Source organism: Solea solea, chromosome 15, assembly GCF_958295425.1.
Source record: "Solea solea chromosome 15, fSolSol10.1, whole genome shotgun sequence".
Taxonomy (NCBI): Eukaryota; Metazoa; Chordata; class Actinopteri; order Pleuronectiformes; family Soleidae; genus Solea; species Solea solea.
The window spans coordinates 7,434,001-7,454,955 of NC_081148.1; the positions used below are offsets into that span (position 1 = coordinate 7,434,001).

At 38.1% G+C, this 20,955-nt stretch overlaps 3 protein-coding genes across 4 annotated transcripts in view; 1 reads left to right on the forward strand and 2 right to left on the reverse strand.

The window, feature by feature from the left end:
- kcnh1a (potassium voltage-gated channel, subfamily H (eag-related), member 1a) overlaps window positions 1-7,720 on the reverse strand; it is a 46,646-nt gene extending 38,926 nt beyond the window's left edge. The window contains exons 1-3 of one of the 2 annotated variants that reach the window (XM_058651813.1): window positions 7,453-7,720; window positions 3,589-3,615; window positions 594-717 (exon numbers count right to left, since the gene is read on the reverse strand). In XM_058651813.1, coding sequence (XP_058507796.1) covers window positions 594-717; window positions 3,589-3,615; window positions 7,453-7,525 — 224 coding nt within the window. In that variant the 5' untranslated portion in view covers window positions 7,526-7,720. The remainder of the gene's footprint in view (window positions 1-593; window positions 718-3,588; window positions 3,616-7,452) is intronic. The other variant, XM_058651814.1, reaches the window with a different exon arrangement.
- A 3,346-nt stretch (window positions 7,721-11,066) lies between these two features.
- Window positions 11,067-13,418, reverse strand: mrpl57 (mitochondrial ribosomal protein L57). The gene is made up of 2 exons (XM_058651821.1): window positions 13,283-13,418; window positions 11,067-11,831 (listed from the first exon to the last, which is right to left on the reverse strand). The coding sequence occupies exon 2, from the start codon at window positions 11,813-11,815 to the stop codon at window positions 11,504-11,506; it is 312 nt and encodes a 103-aa protein (XP_058507804.1). The 5' UTR covers window positions 11,816-11,831; window positions 13,283-13,418; the 3' UTR covers window positions 11,067-11,503.
- Window positions 13,419-13,841: 423 nt separating this feature from the next.
- Window positions 13,842-20,826, forward strand: LOC131474077 (cytochrome P450 3A27-like). Its single transcript, XM_058651817.1, has 13 exons — window positions 13,842-13,986; window positions 14,078-14,171; window positions 14,449-14,501; window positions 15,027-15,126; window positions 15,357-15,470; window positions 16,875-16,960; window positions 17,040-17,179; window positions 17,261-17,385; window positions 18,003-18,087; window positions 19,048-19,208; window positions 19,512-19,738; window positions 20,165-20,327; window positions 20,420-20,826. Exons 1-13 carry the CDS (start codon window positions 13,913-13,915, stop codon window positions 20,492-20,494), a joined length of 1,497 nt encoding a protein of 498 aa, XP_058507800.1. The 5' UTR covers window positions 13,842-13,912; the 3' UTR covers window positions 20,495-20,826.
- The last annotated feature ends 129 nt before the right edge of the window (window positions 20,827-20,955 follow it).

The window sequence follows — 20,955 nt, forward strand, 5'->3', positions numbered from 1 at the left end:
CACTAACAACATAGTAAATCTAGTGAGGTGTACACTGGGATTAGTTTCGCTTCACCACACAAAATGGAGCTCATCCAGATTAGCGAGACAGCCGTAGCCATGGTAAGTTTTTATTTTGCAGCGTCACGTTAATCTTTGGAGTTTTTGTAATCGCTGAACTTGTGTGAGAATATCGTTTGAGCAGCCGAGAACCGGGGCCACACGGTGGTGTAGTGGTTAGCACTCTCGCCTTGCAGAGTTTGAGCCCCGGTTGGAACAAGGGCCTTTCTGCATGGAGTTTGCATGTTCTCCCCGTGTGTGCGTGGGTTTTCTCTGGGTTCTCCGGCTTCCTCCCACAGTCCAAAAAACATGCAATGTGGGGATTAGGTAAAATGGACACTCTAAATTGACCATAGGTCTGAGTGTGAGAGTGAATGGTTGTTTGTCTCTATCTGTGTGTGGCCCTGCGATGGACTGGCGGACTGTCCAGGGTGTACCCCGCCTATCGCCCGATGTAGCTGAGATTGGCACAGCACCCCCTGCGACCCTCTGGCGGAGGATAAAGCGGTAGATGATGACTGACTGACATCCGAGAACCGACTCCCGTTGCCTACCTGCAGGTGCTGCTTTTCTGCATCACCTCGGCTCGGTGGTAACCCGACAACTTGCAGAAACCGTCATTGCTGTAGACAATGGGCCAGTCCACTATCTGAGCGTTTCCCAGCACAAAGTTGGTATCTGTTTGAAAGTCAATGGGAGAGAAAAGGGTGAGAGGCAACGACTGTAAACAACATCATACTCAAAATTAATAATTAAGCTGTTTACATCGGATAGAAATCGAAGACAAGGATTTGATGGAAACTAAACTAGGGGGTTTTTTCTAGAGGAATGACAAATATTAGCGTAAGAATAGTTGAAGTTAAATTATAAATGTCTGACCTGAACTATTTTAAAGCTAATTCAATGAGGAAAGATTCAGTTGACCAATGAACAAGTTTTATTTCCAGAGGAGAGAAAGTCATATTATACTGTATATAAATGTAAAAGACCCCGACATGACCCCACACAAAGGCATCGTGATTGAAAGAGATCGAGGCTGTGAAAACCCCAGGGACTAGACACTGATGGTGGGAGAGATGTGATCAAGAGGATCCTGATGATCTGAATGACGGTGATGTATGGACGGACTAGCTGGGCTCAAACAGGCCACTGATATGGAGACGAGGTGAGTGGGACGGAGGAGGCAAATGACAGCTGACGAGGGTGATGATGATGATGATGAGGAAACCGATTCAAAATTTGAACAGCAGTGACGTGATCTGACGATTAAGATCGTGGCACAATGAGACTGGGTTACAGTAAACACCCTCAGTCATGACGACGAGAAACATAAAATGATGGCGACGACTGTGAATGAATGGAGTATTAGGGCTAAACATTTAATAATTTACGAATTATTACAAATTACAATTGCAAAGGCTGCAATTTAATCATTTATTTGTTACATGTTCTGTATTCTACACCAATTAAAAAAAGCATGTAATGCTTTAATATTGTTAATTGAGCCATATTGAACTGAAGATGGACTTAAATAGCAATTGCAAAAATGTAGACATTTTCCCCACACCTTTCAGCTTTAAGGAAATTTAAAAGGTGTAAAAATGTAATTTTGTTTTCAGGAATGAATCCATGTTTTTAATGAACAAACTAACACTTTTTGGTTTTTCATGATAACTAATGGCGACCACAGACTCTCCTACATGTACATGCTTGGAAAGAAAGAGGGATATTCAGCTGCAACGTGCAACTTCACCAATAGATGTTTCTAAATCCTTCACAATATACCATTTAAGTAAAGTATCTGAGCAGTTGTCATTTAAAAAGTTACAACTTTCAGTGGCAAATATGAGAGTGGTCAAACACTCTACAATTTAATTCAGATTTTTGTGTATTTTTGTTTGAAAACTTGCAGTTGACATAAGTTCTGCTCTTATAAAGAACCACTAACTCTACCTTTGAGAGCTATTAAACACTAGATTTCCATTAGTGTACTTGATGGTCTGCGGCTCAGGATGTATACACAAATGTGACCTAAACATCAACTCTCGCTTCCTTGACATTTCTTATGAGTTGCTCATTAGCTGCCTTCATGTGCTTGTGCTGAGTATGAATTAGGCCTCATTAGCTGTTTCAGATGTGTTTGAAGGAACAACAGTAGCTGTATTTCCTCATTATATGGCCCATTAACACACAGTAGTTATTATGATAAATCATTCCTCAATGGTAAATACAGTGAACTAAAAAATTAAGGCCTGCTCTCATCACTTTTAAATGTCATGGTTTTAATAGAGTACATTAATTCTCATATTGTGTATTTGGCTTATTCAAATGTTGGCCAAACGCATTCATGTGTGTAATGGTGATAAATTTTAATTCCTCTATTTTGCTTCATCCCGTTTATGAACTTCAGTGATTTTGTAACCACGGTTCACATACAGTTATGTGGTGTCATTACGTAACCCTGAAATGGTCTTCTTGTTAGAATAAGGGATGAACACTGATATTTTTTGTTTTTTTAACTGGCTTTATGACTCAATCATGACAAATAAAATAAGCATAATCTGTCAATATATATATATAGATTTGTATACACACAAGCCAGCGGAGATCCAATAATTACGGATACATTAATACTGAATTCTTACGCCCAATATGAGGATTAATGCATTTCACATCCAGTGACATTTGACAATTAAAGACAGCCGATATGAATAATATTAATGTATTTGGCAGTAAAGAATAATTTATCATCATAATCACCCTCTGTGGAGTGAACCTTTTAATAAACGAGCCTCCACTATTGTGTCAACCAATCGATTATATGAAAACAAATGGAAAGATCCAAGTAGTTTGTCTCACTACTTTTAGCCTGTGAGCGATAAGGTGAATTAAACTGCTGCGGCAAAAGCAAAATTATTCATTTAATTCATCATTTGCTCTTCTGACTGTTTCTTTATTTTAATTGTTTATGCAAATCCATAAAATCTATTTTGATCTGGAACTGGGACCAAAAACTATGAAGATTATCACTTTTTTTGGGTGGAAAGTATTCAGTTAGGGAATATTATGGACATTTTTAAAAACTAAATAATTAAAGAAAATGTCAGTATGGAAAAACTAACAGCAAAGTACCCACTCAAATTACGACAAAGTGACAACACGGGGGTACAAAAATAAAGAAATTAAAATAAAACAAGAACACATAACGCAAAGCACGCACAGATTTCATACCACAGATGAACGCATGTCAACACTGACAGATGACACAAACATGGTCACACAGACGTTCCATGCCAACGTGTTACTTTACAATGATCACAAGGATGTTAAATATTTTCCTTAAAACTCTTTATCGGTGGATTTGTTTATTCTGTGTCGCAACACATTGTCACAAACCTTTTTATACAATCTCAAGGTGTCTAATTAGTCAAGTGCTTTGTAAATTAACAGCATTTGGTATAGAACACTCAGTGAACACATGACAAAGAAACAAAACACAATGTCAAAAGGAAAAACAGAAGCAGCACGCCAAACTAAACATCATAGTACCTGTCTGTTTATGTGACAGTGTCCAAACTGAAATGTTTTGGAAAGAAAAAGGAGGTTAAGAGATTACAGTGAAAAACATCTGTTGAATGTCAGGACAAAAACGATGGGACGTGTCAGCCAGAACAGAGAGAGACAGGTGATTACAACAACAGTGCTGCAAAACCAGCAAACCTCACCCACTATGATGTTCTAACCTGACCTGACTGTTTCTACAGGCCAAAAACAACTGTCAACATGTTTATCAGGTCTTCAATGATAACGCCATTATAACTTGATTCATACATTAATTGCAAACTATTCTGATAATTAATTAATCAATTTAGTGTTGAACTCCTTGTTAAATATGAATATGTTCTGCTTTCTTTGCTCCACTGTGACAGTAAACTGTACTTCTTTGCTTATAATATATTTAAGGATGTTCTCATTTTTCAGTTTTAGATGCACTGACTTGAAAATTCAACCATTTCCAGCATTGTATGGACAAGTTCATTCATAATAAATTATAAAATGAAAGTAATCACTAGTTGCAGCCCTATTGTTAATTATCTACCTACCACCCACCTACACCAATTATTTTGTTCAAGTTAACTTAAGCACACTTTTACCAGTAAATTATGCACTGATTAATTTTTCGCAATAATTATTCATAATCCACCCACCCACAACTCTATTGAACTCTCAAACTCAACCTGCTATTAATCTGAAATATGAATGACTAGAACTACTGCCCTATCATTACAGAATTTAAGGACAAGGCCATTTTGCCATTGAAAGGAAAATACTATAGCTATTTATTTATTTTTGTAATTATCTAATAATTTAAACTAATTAAAGCTATTTTAGAAGTTCATCTGGGGCCAAAACTACACTTTGTCCTTTTCTGGGGGAGCCACTGGCGAAATTAAAGTTTTAATATATACATTTTATACATAAAAGTTTTCGTCTTAAAGCTGTAGTGTATACATTTACATTCAAACCTTTGTCAGATGAGTTCACATGATGCTGATTAAGTCCATCAGCTGCACACTACTCTCTCCATGTTTATTTATCAAATCACAAAGTGATTCATTTCATGTCAAGGCAAAAGGAAAGTTTTGAAAGTGAATTCTACTGCTGCTGTATACACACTAATGCTCCCTCAGTCTGGTCTGATTGTATTGCTTCAGATGAAGGACGCAGCAGCATAATGTCACATCATCTCTGTTCACTGAGACCGAACAGAATAATAACATCAAAATCAACCAAAACTTACACACTGTAGCTTGAAATATTAATCTGTAATGTTATGTAATTAACAATGAAAAGACATGGGACAATGCTCAAGACCCAACAAAAATGAATTTGTCAGATGTTGGCTCTGATGTGTGAGTTAATATTTTGCATATTAGCTACATTTAGATGGTCCAGTTCTCGGGTGCTGGCATTGTGCATGTATCTTCATGTTAAAAGACTCTAGGGGACAGGATGCTATTAGTCGCAGCCACAGACTTTACAAAAAGCTGCACATCGTGATAACAGCTCCCCAAAAGTGAGGTCAAAGCATCTCAGTCTCCGCCTGGTGACTCAGATCTGACACAAAAATCTGATTTTAAAATCAGTTTTTACACAACACACACAAACTAGTGACTAGTGACTTGATAAAGCAGCTGCAGAATCAAGTAGTTTGTTGTTCAGTACTTCCTGCATGAATGGAGTGCAGAACTGAACTCCTCTGTTAAATATTCATATTTTAGCCATTTCCTTGCTAAATGTTGGAGATTAACTCAAGTTTTCAGGATTTCATTTTAACTGATCTACAGTTCGGCATTGTTCAGTCACACTCTGCCAATCAGTGGCCGGCAGTCTGTGGACGTCACATTTAGTATCGCCTCAGCTTGGGACCTCACTAGATCAGATACTAATAAAGTACTAGGTATCAGGTACTATCGCTTATGGAAAAGCAAAAAGCCGAGCTGTGCTGGGACTGCAGTGTAGTGGAAAAGAGCCATAAGTGGTCCTAGATGAAATATACATTCAATATGTGAGCATGCAACATGAGTCAATGGTCAGAACCCATGTGGCTTCATGTCCCTGCTCTGTTGAAGCACGCAAAATCAAAGAATAATAAAGGAGAGTGCAGTCCTCTAGAGTCTAGGGTCACTCACAAATGTGCTGCGATTAATTCTATTTCTGAATGTTTCCAACTGGGGATCAATAAAGGTACATCTTATCTTATCTTATTACATAAATACCTTGTGCTTCAACACTGAGTGGTTTCACACGTTGTTGATGGTGCATGTAAAAGCCATTTGAGAGGACAGTCATGGTCAGTTGCAAATCACTTGTATGATTGTAAACTTTCAAATGTGATGTTTATTTCACCAGAACAGAATCCGATGGATGTCCCTCCACGTTACATAACTGCAGACGTCTCCATGTTATTCCTTACACTTAGACTAGCTAGTGAACTGCTGGACCTGAACATGAAAATCTGGAATAGTCATTCAATTATAGCTTGAAGCCGGTTATTCTTCGATGACAGACTGGAAGTCACATGAAAAGGAATGTGTCACTGTTTGTCAACGCCCACCCACTACTGTGTCTCTCGCAAACCTCTTCACTGTTTCTCGCTGGCATCCTGCAGATTATAGTCTTGGCTCTTTTGTTTCTGGAGAGATTTACTCCTCACAAATCCACGAAACACCCAAGGTCATTAATATATGCAAATATTTTGTTTTTTCTTTTTCAAACACCTTGGTGATTTAAATATTACACGGATCACCTGGACTTCTGCATGCACCCTTTCTGTTATAACAGACTTTAATGTGAGTGACAGGGGTACAAATGTTAGTGGTGCCCACTACGTGCATACAAACATGCAAAATCTAGCTGAAACTATTATACTTCAATCAAATTAACTAGTGTTTGTCCAGTGTTTGTTCCTAGATGTGGCAGTGACGGTATCTGCAGCATCTGCAGGTCACATAACACTGACACCCATGTCCAAAATATTGGTCAGCTTTCAAATGTCGTCACATCTGAACAGCAGATTTACATTAATCTGAAGGGAAGTTATTTAACTACTTCGTTTTGACAAATTCAGTTTAGAAACAATTGTGTGTGCTGAAACTTTATTTTTAGATGCTTGTTAATGATTTCAAATACTTCAACAGCAGAAGGTGGAGTAAGATGTTTTTTTAATGACTTAATGTTGTTTTGATGGCGATATCAGTCACGAAATTAACAAATACAGCATTCAGCCTTTCTCCAGAGTCTCTTGGCTCATTAAAATACATAACAAACAACACTCTAATAATAATTCAAGGCAATTTGTAGCTTAAAGAGATAACGAGGTGGACAATTTAAAACGAATTTAGTCTGCTGCTTCCAAACTAGAGATAAAGCAGAGCTGTCCCAATAATAATAATAATAACAACAATAATAATAATAATAATACCTATACATTGTTTAGAAAAACAGTTAATTATATATTTACCTGCTTTTACATAAAGACTGTAGCAATCAGAAACCAGAATATACATTTGTGTTCTGTATAATTATTCAACTACAACAATTATTCAATTAACATTTGCAGAGGTCTTACACACACGCACACACCTGCAAGGACTCCCAATTAGTCATTATGTGAAAATGCTAACACTAATCAGCTTAATGAGGTTAGTGTGACTACGTAGGTAGTAACTGCAGGAGTTTTGTTAGCTACGCAGCTCAAATTATTAACTTTCAACCACTAATTGATTTTGTTAATTGGTGAACTTCTGTGTTGCGACATAACAGGCTGGTTATTGTTTTTATTTGTGATGTTGTGTTAGTGTTTGCGTGTTAAATAATAAACGGGTGCAGTAAATGAATGCTCCTTCTTACCGTTCGAGCGTCTCACGATATTCTCCAAAAAAGTATTCTGAGGGGCCACAAGTCCCCTCCGGGCCCCCGCCATGCTGCGTCTCCTCTCAGTGTGTGCGTGAGCGCGTCCTCCTGTGTCCGTCGCTGCTCTTCATGTCTTCTCCGTGAGTGTGGACACGCTGCGTGGACGTGGAGGACAGGGCCCGTCTGTGTGCTCCGCTCCGCTCTGCTCATTAGCCTCCTCCTCCTCCTCCTCTTCCTCTCTTCTTCTCAGCTCGGTGCGATGCTGTTGGCGCCTCTTTACGCACCTCATCATCCAGGAGAGGAAAAACAACGGCTGGGCTCAGCGCGCAGGAGGAGCCGCTGCTCTGCTCCACCTCCAGGACCTGCAGCCCCACCTGCTGGAGGCAGACGCGCGGCACCAGGATAATGAGACTGAGCTGAGACTGTGGCATTTTTTGTCATAAAATAAAAATGATAGAGTCCAGGTTAGATGTAACAACCTACCCAAAACAAACCTTTCTTTATATTTGTGTTTTCTTTAAATTTCAGTATGCCGAGGTGCTGTCACTGCCATTGGCAAACCAATTCCTCCAATGTTTGTGTTCCCACACGTGCGTTACACAGACCACTCTGTACCTTATGGGCCAATAGGAAGCATTGGAAGTGGAAATAAATCAGGATGGATGCAGGAAGTCGATTTTCTCATCTTCCTTGGGCACTTTGCAAACCACACCAAGGTAAGCCCTGAGAAAAACGTGCAACTTCTCCTGGATAACCACAGGTCACGCTTGTCAATTGCAGCTATCGACTTCTGTGAGACCAATGGAATTGTGATGCTAACACCAACCCCCCCTGGACCAAGAAAAATCCCTGCAACAGGAAGTAAGAGGAAACAAATACTCACTGACACACCTGTAAAGATGGCCCTCAAAGAGGAACAGAGAAGAAGTTTTGACAAGATAAAACAGCACTTGAGATTGCCAGTGTATGGTCTGAGCAAGAAAAAAATAAATAATCTACTGGCACAAACTAACAACCTCCTATAGGCTGTCAAAGAAAACAACAGGAAAGAAATCTTGAATCTTGAAGAAAAACCTCAATCAACTCAAAGCCAAAAGAAGATTGGGTTTGGTGTATAACCTGTAGTCTGTGTGCACATGACGCCTGCACTGTGCCATACACACACCATCACTGTGAGTCTGATGCTGACTAACAACTATTCTATTCAGTTTTTATCTTCAAATGTCAGTCAAAGACCTGAAGACAATTGTTGAAGCTGGTGCACATTTACACTTTCTACTCAGTATTAGTTATGTTCAAATGTTGACGTAAGAGACACACACACACACACACATACAAAAATATAGTTGTTGAAGCTGGTTTTACATTTGCATTTTCACATTTTGTCATTTAAGTGTTAAATAAATAAAAAAGACTTAATTCATGTTAAGTTACATTTCCCAGATTGTTACAACTAACCTATGCTATGGAGTAACTTGGGTCATATATAATATCCCATGTTCAATCTTTGTTTATGCTGTAAATATCAAGCCCATACTGTATATATATTCTGGAAACAGTCTATAATGTTCATTCTTTTTTAACTTTTTATAGTCTTATTGTTAATATCTTTCTTGGAAATGCATGTTTATTATTAATTATCTTTATCTTTACTCTCTTTGCTGCTGTGACTATGTACATTTCCTCACTGTGGGACTAATAAAGGACTATCTTATCTTATCTTATCTTAACTTATTATCCCTGGTCTCCTCTACTTACTGAAACACTGTACTTGCATTTTAAACTGCCTCTTTTTTCTTTTCTTTTTTTAACCAACCAACATAACAGGTCTTTTGTCAGGTCGCAGTCAGCAAAGGTGTAAAAAACAGGTGTAAATGATCAAATATTGAATGATGGCTGAGTTGCTGGTTTCACTGTCACACTATACTGAGCCGTCGTAAACACCGGTGGTCAAACACATCCATACATCGACTGTATTCTACTATTTCAGAGATAAATTAGTCTTTTTACTCTCGTAAATGTCTTAATTGATTGTTAAATTCAAAATGTAGATTCATATTAATGATTATTAACTACTTAATTAGCCAATTTGCTTATTAATGTATCTTTTAATTTTACTCCACTGCATTTAGTTTGTACAATTTAGTTGTTGTTGTTATAATTTACAAACATATTATATCACTCTGTTCAGCTGAATATTTGTGATGGTCTGTGAGCATGTGCACATTTAAATCTCTGCTTCACAAATGTGGCGTATACAAGAATGTACACAATCCAAAGTCCTAAGATAGGCCTATAGATGTGGTACTTGTATGATGCAGATACTGTATTTTACAATCAGACGTAGATAATATTTACTTTCATAGTGATATTTAAACTATAACTGTAACTCCTCTGACTGAAATATTACAATTTTAACAATTGAATGCCTTAATATTTATTAATATTTCAAAAGCCATTGTTTTTAGCTAAATTGTCACTGAACTGATGTAGCACAAATATATACACTACAGTGCAAATTACCTAATTTAGGAGCAATACTGTTCATTATTTCTGAAAGCATATTCATTTGTTCTTATAGTGCATCTAAATCTGCAGAGCTGATTACAATGGCAAAATGTGTTAGAGGAAGGAAAGCTCTGAGCAGTCAGTTCAGGAGGATTCTGGTTAAAACTGCCTGCAGTCGGGTTCTAGAAATACAGTATGTGTCCCTGAGGAGCAGTGACTCTGCACCATGTGGGCTTTTCCCTCTGATTCCTGCAGTAGAATTCACCCTCTCAAAGACACAATTTATCCAAACAGCTCATTAATCCTGTTCAATTATTTTGGACCCTGCAGTGTCGAAAACTCACGCAGAGCCCAAATCATCTCTTGTGGTGATGACATTCACACCAAATTTAAACAAAAAGCCCAAAAAAGGTCCAAATAGAAAACACAAAAACCATCTCATTAAAGTATCTTTGTTACACCCCTGGTGTCTTGGTCTTTCCTGTTGTTTCAGGTTCACATCACACTTCTTTAAAGACTTATATACAGAGACCAGCAGAGCTCAGACTAACCCTGTTAATTTGGATTAATTAAAGGTCCAGTGTGTAACAGGGTTTATTGGCAGAAATTGAATACACTTCCCCAAAGGCTGTTTGTGATGAAAAATCACTCAAAATTAAAAATCTTTGTTTGGTTTTTTTAGGCCCTTTTCACTGACAGGTATATTGATTATACCACACTATGACTATATACAGCCACACCATGTGTTCATTTATGCGTTTACAGCTGTAGATAGAGCTATCTCTCCCTGTGAACATCAGTAGGTAGAAGGTGCAGCATTATCCGAGACTCACGACTTTTAAAAAGCTTTACCGAGTGATCACATATGATCTGAATTTGTGTTGTAATACAGGTTGTGTAAGGTCAATAACTGTTATCAGACAAGTCATAAACACATCATCCAGACAGTAAAAACAAACCAATGATTCAGAGAGGGTCATTGACTTGCATTGAGTCACTACAGACCCATTGAGTGACATGATGACATCATGTCACCACAACCCACGTTTCCATAAATTACAGCAGGTCTGACAAAATCCATGAATGGAGTAAAGCCATTACCATGAGTGTCAACAATTTATTAAATGATGCATTTTTTGTTTTCCAAATGTTAGTTTCAGATATATCTGGGTTTACTGGCTGCCAACTTCCACATAATGTGGAACACACTTCAGCAGTTTATATTATTAGTGAGATTTTATAAACCAACCAGTGCAGCCTGGATTTCTCAACATGAAACTGTATTTGCTTAATTAGCTTGAAAATCAGTAGCCACAGAGCTCATTATCTGCAGAGCCTGTACTCTATGTGGAGAATTACAGACCTGTTGCAGTGCAGATTCAGTTTTTGTAAGAAAACGCACACAAAGACAGAGTTTACATTAAAATTAAAACTGGTAACTAAGGTATTGGTTGTCAACAGAACATCTGCCTAATGTTATTAACAAAAAGAGAACATGTTGTATTGTCATATTTGGCAAGTCCTTGCATGTCATTTCACATTAACTAGACCATGTCTTTGTGATTTTGAGATGACTCAGATGATCTATAAGGTTCTTGTGTTCTGGAAAATTGTTGAACTTGGTTTCCTTGATCTTGAGCCAGTTCTGGGCTCTGCGCTCTGCAGCGTGACCGTGCTCCTGCTCTGGAGACATGTAGGGTCGGCTGATCCAGTATTCGTTCTCTGCCTCAATCTCCAGACGCTTCACAGTATTGCGTTTCATCTGCCATGTGATCTGTCGTGGACGCCGGTACTTTCCAATCCACTGTTTCCCAGGAATACCTTTCCTCAGCAATGTGAGGGTGAGAAACATGGCAGCTGATAATTTTCTGAAAAGTAAAAATTGAACATCATCAGTGATATATGTGGCAATAGTGGTATTTTTCACACCAAAAAAACTCATTGCTGCTATGTAAAATACCACTCTTTAGACCACAGGCTTGTCGGTCTTCAGAGGTTTGAGGCCCTTAAAATGTTTGGGCACACCCAAATTAGAGCCTGAGCAAGAATGTAGGAAAATATTCAAGTAAGCAGATGACAATTTAAATGTAACAATGCTTAAATTTAAGTAAGCAGATAACAATGAAATATAAATATTTTGCCCTTCCATACATGTTTGGACTAGTGTGTACCAAAGCCACAATCCAAGATGAAACAACTACCATCCAAGAATACATCAGGAAGATGGTCCGTAATGATGACCGCCTAAGTGAATGCTTAAACCCAGCAACAGAGAGGGGGAGCCAGAAAGGCAAACATGGAAGTACAAACCCCTACATGGCATGTTCCACCATCAAATCTAAGTGGCTGATATCAGCAAAACATAACAATAGCTGGAGAAAGCTGGACTGAAACTGATCATGGCTGCACAGGAACAGGTCCCTAAGCACTAGATCAATAGAGGTTGGGGTCTATTACACCAGGCAGGACCCAAGGTGTAAACTGTGTAAAGATGCCACTGAGACAGTGCAGCACATCACAGCAGGGTGTAAGACGCTGGCTGGGAAGGCCTACATAGAACACTTCAACCCAGAATCGAGATGGAAGACACCTGCAAATGTGGGCTAGATCGTATGGGACTCACAGATCCAGACAGACAAACTGGTAGTGGCTTATCAAACAGACACAGTGGTTGTCAATATGCAGCAGAATAGGGCAAGAGTGATAGATGTGCCAATACCAAGTGACATAGGATAGGAACACTACGAGCTGTAACCATCAAATTGGGAGAGTGGCTCCAACAGCTTACAGGAACAACATCTGGGATCTTTGTCCAGAAAAGCAATAATATTACAATACAATCATTATTTAATTTAATTTGTTCCCTCCTGCACTACCCAACAAGCCTACACTGTATTTTATTATTTTTACGTCATGTAAATTGTTAATATAAAAAAATTAAGAAGTATGAGTACATCACTTCGATGTAAACGAGAGCATAAATGACTTCTTTAATAATAAAATGTAATAATTTCAGTCCACACACCTACACAATATACACACACACATACACAAACGTCTTTATTTTTCCTAATAGTCATGCTACTACTGTTGACTTGACCTTTATACCTACAGGTTTTGCAATGGATTTGTTTATTTGAACTTACAACTTTTATGACCTAAAATTGAACTATGACCCGAATTTCCAATGACACTGTGTGAACGTAGGGAGCTACGTGATGCTAACTTAGCTTTAGCCGAGACCAAGGGCAGCTCGAAAAGGACGTATATGTTTTACTTTTCATGCTCATACTAAATGATACGCCGCTCTCTTCCTTACCTCGTCTTCTTCCTAATACAATGGGAGCTCTGATTTTCCAGTGACAGGATGTTAAACCGTGCAGAAAAACACAGATAATCACAAAACTGTGTACATGTGTGTAGCACTCTGAGGCGGTGCAAGTCGGTATTAATACTTCCGGGTTATCTACGGGAAACAACAAGGCTCAAAAGCGTTCATATCAAATAGTTGTTTTATCAATATTCTTACACCCATTTGTTATATTTCTCACCCACTGTGTTAAAGCAGTAGATAATTTCTACTGATAATATAACGATAATTATAATTAATACACTTGTTTTGTTGTGTTAAAATAACATAAATAATATCTATCACTTTAAGAAAAAAACATTTCCTGCCTCTTTACTTTTCTTTCTGCTGTTTTTCCTGCCATTTGTGCGTTTCAGAACATTAGTGAATGCAAGCAAACATAACATTTAACAAAATAATGCAAATAAGTTCGTTATTATGTTTTATTTGGATCTGTTTGGTCACCTCTTATCATGTGCTGAGCAGTCACTCCTGGCTCCTCCCACTGGGCATGACTTCAGATGTTTCTGTTTTGTTATGTTCTTCCCTTTTCTCATTCCTCGGACATTTTATGTCCAGCTCTGTCTGTAGACAGTCAAAATGTTTGCCTTCACATGGTTTTCAGCAGTAACTTGGACTTTAGTGGCTCTTTTTTGCACCCTGTTTTTCCTGTGGTTAGTTGTTGTTGTTTTGTTCACTCTCCTGCAGTGAGTTTTGCAATACTGATTCTCTTTCTGAAACTAAATTGTCTATAATTAATTATAGGTATGGCATCCGGCCTTATATGTTCTTCAAAAGGCTTGGAATACCAGGACCAAGGCCTCTACCCTTTATTGGCACACTTCACTTGTTAAAGAAGGTATGGTATACCGTATAAATAAGCACTCATCTCTCCTTCAAATAATTAATAAAGTATTTTGATTCTGATGGTTCTTATTCTAATGTTGTTATTTAAAATGAGAGTTGATGATATTGACCATATATGACCATATCATGTACTGTATATACATTCATTTACAGACAATCAAAGCTCATTTTACTAAAACAGGATTCAGCTGTCTTTATGTTTGTACCTGCTCTGTGCCCGATGATCCTTTTAACAATTTGTAACTCATATGCCCGATTATTTCTTATAGGGAATTCCAAAGTTTGACAGTGAGTGCCAAGCAAAATATGGAGATTTCTGGGGGTGAGTTGTTGCTTCATTTTTAACGGGAAATACTAGGAAGGCATCAGAGAATTCATTTAATTCATTCTTTTAAATATTGTTTTACTACAAACAAAGGTTTGTACTACAGTACTACAGACAAATTAAGTTAAAGGGGAATCTCTTCTGGTGGGCTGACATAAATTAAAAATTAAAATGTGTTGGAACATGTTTATTATTATTGTGAAATTGTAATCTGCAAAAGAAACTAGTAACCTTAGAGTATATACTGTATTAAGTAAATGTCGCACAATAACATCTAGTTTATTGGGTATTTATTTGAGTAAATGGTATTGTGTATCTCAAATGATCACAGATGAAATAATAACACAACTAATTAGTAAGTTTAAATAAGTAACTATAATCAATTTTCATCCTGCCACATAAAAATACAAAGAAAAAGGTCCTCGTTTTTTAAAATGTAATCAACATATAATAGATCTAATTGACTGTTTGAGCTGACACGGTTGCTTTTTACGCTTCAAATGTTGTCCTGTTGTTGAGCAGATTGTATGATGCAAGTGCACCAATGTTAATGGTGGCAGACCCGGAGATCATTAAGACTGTGTTGGTGAAGGAGTGCTACTCTGTGTTCACCAACCGCAGGGTAAGAGACCCGCCATCCTTCATTCTGAGATTCAGCATGCTGTGTTCAGAAACACAGCGACATTTGCTAGAAGATTTTTTATGAAATGTACATTTCATAAAAAACAAGTTCCATGCAGCACTCGGACGAGACGAGCTGATGCAAAAAAGAATCTCTATGAAAATCATTTCCGTACAAACATGTAAACAGGAAATGTGGATATTCTTCTTTAACTCTGCTCTTCTTCTCAGGAGAATCTCATAGAAGGACCTTTTGATGATGCACTTACAGGGGTTAAAGATGATAAATGGAAAAGAATTCGGAGCACTGTATCCCCATGCTTTACCAGTGGAAGAATGAAACAGGTTGGAATCACATCTTAAGTTCCTCTGCCGTATACAGTATTTACAAATCCTTTTTCCAGATGAGACTTTCTCAAAATGCAATTAAACCCAAATGTGTAATTTGTTAAATCTCTTGAACCCTTAGTAAATGGATAAAAGATTTCCAGCGTAGACTGGTACTTTAAATGCCATCTCAGAAGAACACAGACTGTGTTTGATGTGTGAACTTGAGAATGACTGAAAAAACTGTACACTATAGTATCGGTGATTCACTGACCATCATATGTTGGGTGCACATTTAAACACAGGATCCAGGCAGCTTTCCAAGTTCCAATATTTGATTTCCAAGTAAACGGTAGTTGGTGATGAGGGGTAATGGTGGATGATTTTGTCTATTTGAAAATGATAAAGGAAATATTACAATCTAGAAAGTATCAAATATACAATACCAAATGAGGTTGTCTTAGACTTACATCAATAATGCATCCACTCTTACTTTCCTCTCTTTAGCAAAGGATTAAACTCAGGAATCTAGTATAATGAAAAACAAACAATACGTAAATCTTCAAACAATATGTAGTATCAACCAAATGAATCATTAAATGAGTGAACGTCCATAAAACTCACAGCCAGTGTCCCTTTGTTCTCGTGGATTGTTAGGAGGGAAAATAGGGGGGGTCAAAGGGCGGAAGGGGTGGGTTATATAGAATTAGGGGTGTGGTCCAGGTAGGTGTGGCAGTGATGAGGAGACAGGTGAGGTGGAGATTGGGATTTTAACAATGACATTCATAGTTTGGTTTTTATTTACTGTCCTATTTATGAGGACTTAACAGGTTTTCTATTTATTAACTCACGTACTTATGACGGTAGGCAATGTAATAATAATTTAAAACATTGATTACACGATTACAATGATTCTTGATGAACCACTGCATCTCCTCTTTTTAAATGAATACAATCAATCAATCAGATTGTATAGAAACTGTATGATCAGTCAGTCACATGGCAGCAACTGCACTGACGCATGAAGACATGGTCGAGACAAGGTGCTGAAATTCAAACTCAGCATCAGAATAAGGAGGAAAGGTGATTTAAGTGACTCTGAACATGGCATGGTTGCTGGAGCCAGAGGGGATTTCAGAAACAGTTGATCATACTGGGATTTTCATGCACAACCATATCAAGGGTTTGCTGGGAATGGTCTGAAAAAGAGAAAACTATCACTGCCAGAGGTCAGTGCAGAAGGTCAGTTTCATTAAAAGTAACTCAATCCCAAACCGCCGCTAATATTAACACTCAAATACTAAGAATGTTCACTTGTTGTTGAGTATTTCTACATTGTGGTATTTGCTTACTTTAGTGTCAGTGAGTCCTTGTTTCACTACAGATCATAACACGTCCTCTTCTTTCTGTTTTTGCCCAAAGGTTTTCCCCATTGTGGCTCAATATGCAGAGCGACTCATTGAGAAGATTCGGCAAATGAAAGAGGACGAACAAGTGGATGTCAAACAGTGCGTTTTTCTGTCAGCAAACCATTACATTTTAATCATGAAATGAACAAACATGTTAACTCTATTTTTCCTACCACAGACTTGTGGCTCCTTACAGTTTAGATGTTGTGACCAGCGCCTCTTTTGGTGTCGATGCAGACTCCCAAAATAACCCAGATGGCCCCCTCATTGTTCATATCAAAAAAGTCATGAACATTAATTTTATGCTTGTATTCATAAGTATGTTCTCTACATCATTTATTTCTATTACATAAGCATCACTGCGTACATGTCTTTTTAACACGACTGGTCTCTTTCCAGTGATGCTTCCGTTTGGTTCTCGCCTGATGAATCTTCTAAAAATTGAAGTGATGCCCAAACTCAGTGTGGATTATTTCTACAACATCATCAAGGGATTTAAAGATCAGCACTGTGAAGAAGACACGGTAGGTTTTTAACCTTATCTTTCAAGTTGGTGGAAAAGTTTGATGCCACTTCTATTACATATGAAGCTTGGACCCAGTTAACTTGGCTTGAAACATCTCTTTCACCAGAGCTTAACCATATATCATGTTGTTTATTTGTTAAATTCATACAAAAAGTGTAAAGGTGGTGTTTTACATCATTTAGACACAAATTACTACGAGAAAAGCGAAATTCACAGAAAAAATAAATCATGACACTGAGACCAGCTCATGTTGTGCAACTATTTAACTGTTGAAACATGTTGCAAGAATAGTCTTGTTGAAGTTTTCTGGGTGAAGCAAATAACTTTTGGAAGTATCCTCCAATGTGAATAACATTTTATCAAAAATAGTTCCACTGGCTTTAAATCCTAGAGTGGAAATTTCTAATCTTGTCACAGAATCTGTCACAAATTATAATGCAAAGTCCCATTAAACATTTATTAAAAACATTTTCACACTTAGTTTATGTTCCTCTCACCAAGAAATTGATTTAGCACTATGTTAAAGTGCTCCTATTAATCGTCCAGTGTTTGCGCTCATTCAGATGTATTATCACCCACACTTTAATGTGTAGTCATTTTGTAAATTTGACCTAGAGCCGAGCAGACTTCATGCAGTTGATGATTAAGAGCGAGATTCCAGAGACGGAGACACAGAGTAAGGAACAACAACCGAGTAAAGGTACTGTAGGTTTTATTTTCAGCACATCTGCTTTATTTCACTCCTGAGGCGTACAGAAGCGCACTGCATATATTTGAAAAAAAACAAAAAAAACTCTTTCTGAGTAATTTTAGAATTCATTTCAAATGCATCATCTTGTATCCATGGAGCATGCCATATCTGTCCAACTGATCCTGGAGAAACATTGCTATGTCTAACAGATCCAAATGAGCTTTCCTTCTGAACAACCGCAAAGTCCTCAGGTGCCTGCGTAAAGTCGACAAACTAATGGTCATACCATCTACAGCAGGGGTCTCAAACTCTAATGACCTGTGGGCCACTGACTGTCTCGTCTGGTCAGTCGGGGGCCAGTCAAGTAAAAGAAAGCCCAACTTTTTTGAGAGGTGGACGTTATGAGCTCAAAATTACATATCAATGTGCCGTATTAATTCCTTTTATCTTTTATATGTACTCTTGCCTCATGTGAGCTTTTCTGTCTTTTATCCATTATTCTGTACAGCACTTTGGTCCACTGTGTTTGTTTTGTGCTTTACAAATAAAGTTGGATTGGATTGGATCATTTCAAAATATAGGTGCTTGTTTTAATATGCAACAATAAAAAAAAACATATTTATGATGCAAAATTAATCTATTCATTTAAAAATAAAAACATATAGAAATGACTCGTTACAACTTGATATTGTTTGGAGGGCCGTATGAAATCGATTGGAGGGCCACATGTGGCCCCCGGGCCGCCAGTTTGAGACCCCTGATCTACAGTATGTGACTGAAGGACAGGACTATATATCAGAAAATTCTCCAAAAAAACAACCATGAAAAAAAATAACTCTGGAAAACAGAAATAATTACTCAGAAAAACAAACCAATTTTTTTTTTTCAAGTGAATGCAATGCGCTTCCGTAGATATGGACCTACATGACCTATAATAGCCACTTTTAACCTTTTCATCTTATGCTGTAGGTTTGACTGAACGCGAGATCCTGTCCCAGGCCTTCATTTTCATCTTAGGCGGCTATGAGACCACCAGTGTCACCTTAGCTTACATCCTGTACAATCTGGCCATCAACCCTGATGCCATGCACAACTTACTGCAAGAAATCGATGCCAGCTTACCAAGCGATGTACTACCATATTTCATTTTCTTCTGTAAAGTCCTATTTAACTGCCCCTTTTATCAAATGAGGACATGTCACACAGCCTCATGAGCCACATCACTGTAACAATCTTAAATCAAAGTGATGTTTTTAACAGCATGAGGGCAGACATTGCTGCATTTTAACATGCTTTTCATTTATTTGGCAAAAAAAAAAAGGTTATCAACTGTTAACCGTTAATCGGATACATTTCTTACATATAGCACCTTTAACATTCCTCATGTGTTCTCAGAACTGAGCAGATATTTTTGCCTTTTTTCTCACCTCTAGGCTCCAGTTTCGTACGAGGCCCTGCACCGCCTGCAGTATCTGGACCAGGTTATTTGTGAGTCGATGCGTTTGCTTCCCACTGCACCGCGGCTTGAGAGAATGTGCAAAAAGACAGTGCAGGTCCACGGCATCACCATCCCTGAAGGAACCCTGGTCGGGATCCCTGTGTATATGCTACACAGGGATCCTCGTTTCTGGAGCTCACCTGAGCTTTTCCTACCAGAGAGGTAAATATGCCTCACATGATGGACAGATCCAGGAGATTCACTCTGAGAAGCCAATGGCTTTGGATACTGTTGGTGTTTTGCAGCTGAGACGGATCTTCAGTGTCAAATAGAGTGCTGAGAAAGAGTGAGAGATGGACAGGTAGAATAGTGCTGAGGGTTCAGAAGGAGTAGGTTGAGAGTGTAATAAGACTTCCTTTCTTCCTTGGATCTTTTCTGATGTAAACACTGACCTTGTCGGGGCCAGTAGTCCTCATGGAGACCAAAGCTGTTCCTAATGAGTCTGATTTCTGAGGAGGTTTAGGCTTAAGATTTGCATTCTGCTTAGGTTAAGGTTAAGGTTGGTCATTAAGAGGGATAATGCTTTGGTTAGGCTGTCCAAATGAAGTCAGTGCAGTGTCCTATAGAAGTGTGTGTGTGTGTTCGCAGGTTCAGTAAAGACGGTGGCGAAGAGGTGAACACATATGCGTACATGCCATTTGGACTTGGGCCTCGAAACTGCGTTGGGATGCGTTATGCTCTCCTTGTCATGAAAATGGTCCTTGTTCGTATCCTGCAGGACTACACTGTGGAAACATGCAAAGACACCATGGTGAGAATTAGGGCAACATGTGTGTACAATCAGACTCAGGGACACTTCTGCCGTCATGTCCCCGTCCCTTAATTTTCCATCTCTTCCTTTAGATTCCCTTGGAGTTCGACTGGAAGCTCCAGCCGATTCGACCAATAAAACTCAACTTTGTTCCCAGACAACGTTAGCCCAAGAGGGAAGAGCTCTACACATGTGTCACCACTGAATTCCAGCCAAAGTCACCATTTTGTAGTAGTAGCTGTTCTTTTAGTGTTTTTAGCTGATGAAATTTAAACATGTGAAGCTAATACTTCAATGGCTAATACAAGTGAAACTTATTTTTAAAACATTTGATTATTCCTAAAACTTCTGCCCCTCCTTTTTACATGTGCACTTGCGGGGGAAGATATATCACTTTAAAACTATGGAGAAAAATAGAAAATTGTAATAATAATCCGTGTTTTATAGGTGTTTATAGGTATTGTGTGTTTTACCCACAATAAAAGAAATGTCAAAAATATTTACTTTGTCTTTTTTCTCTGATAATGATTATGTTTAATACATATCTGTCTGTCTGTCTTTTAGCAGAATTACTGCTATTGGAACTAAAACTATTAACTTTTGGAGTGGACCCTATTATGGGGTGCAC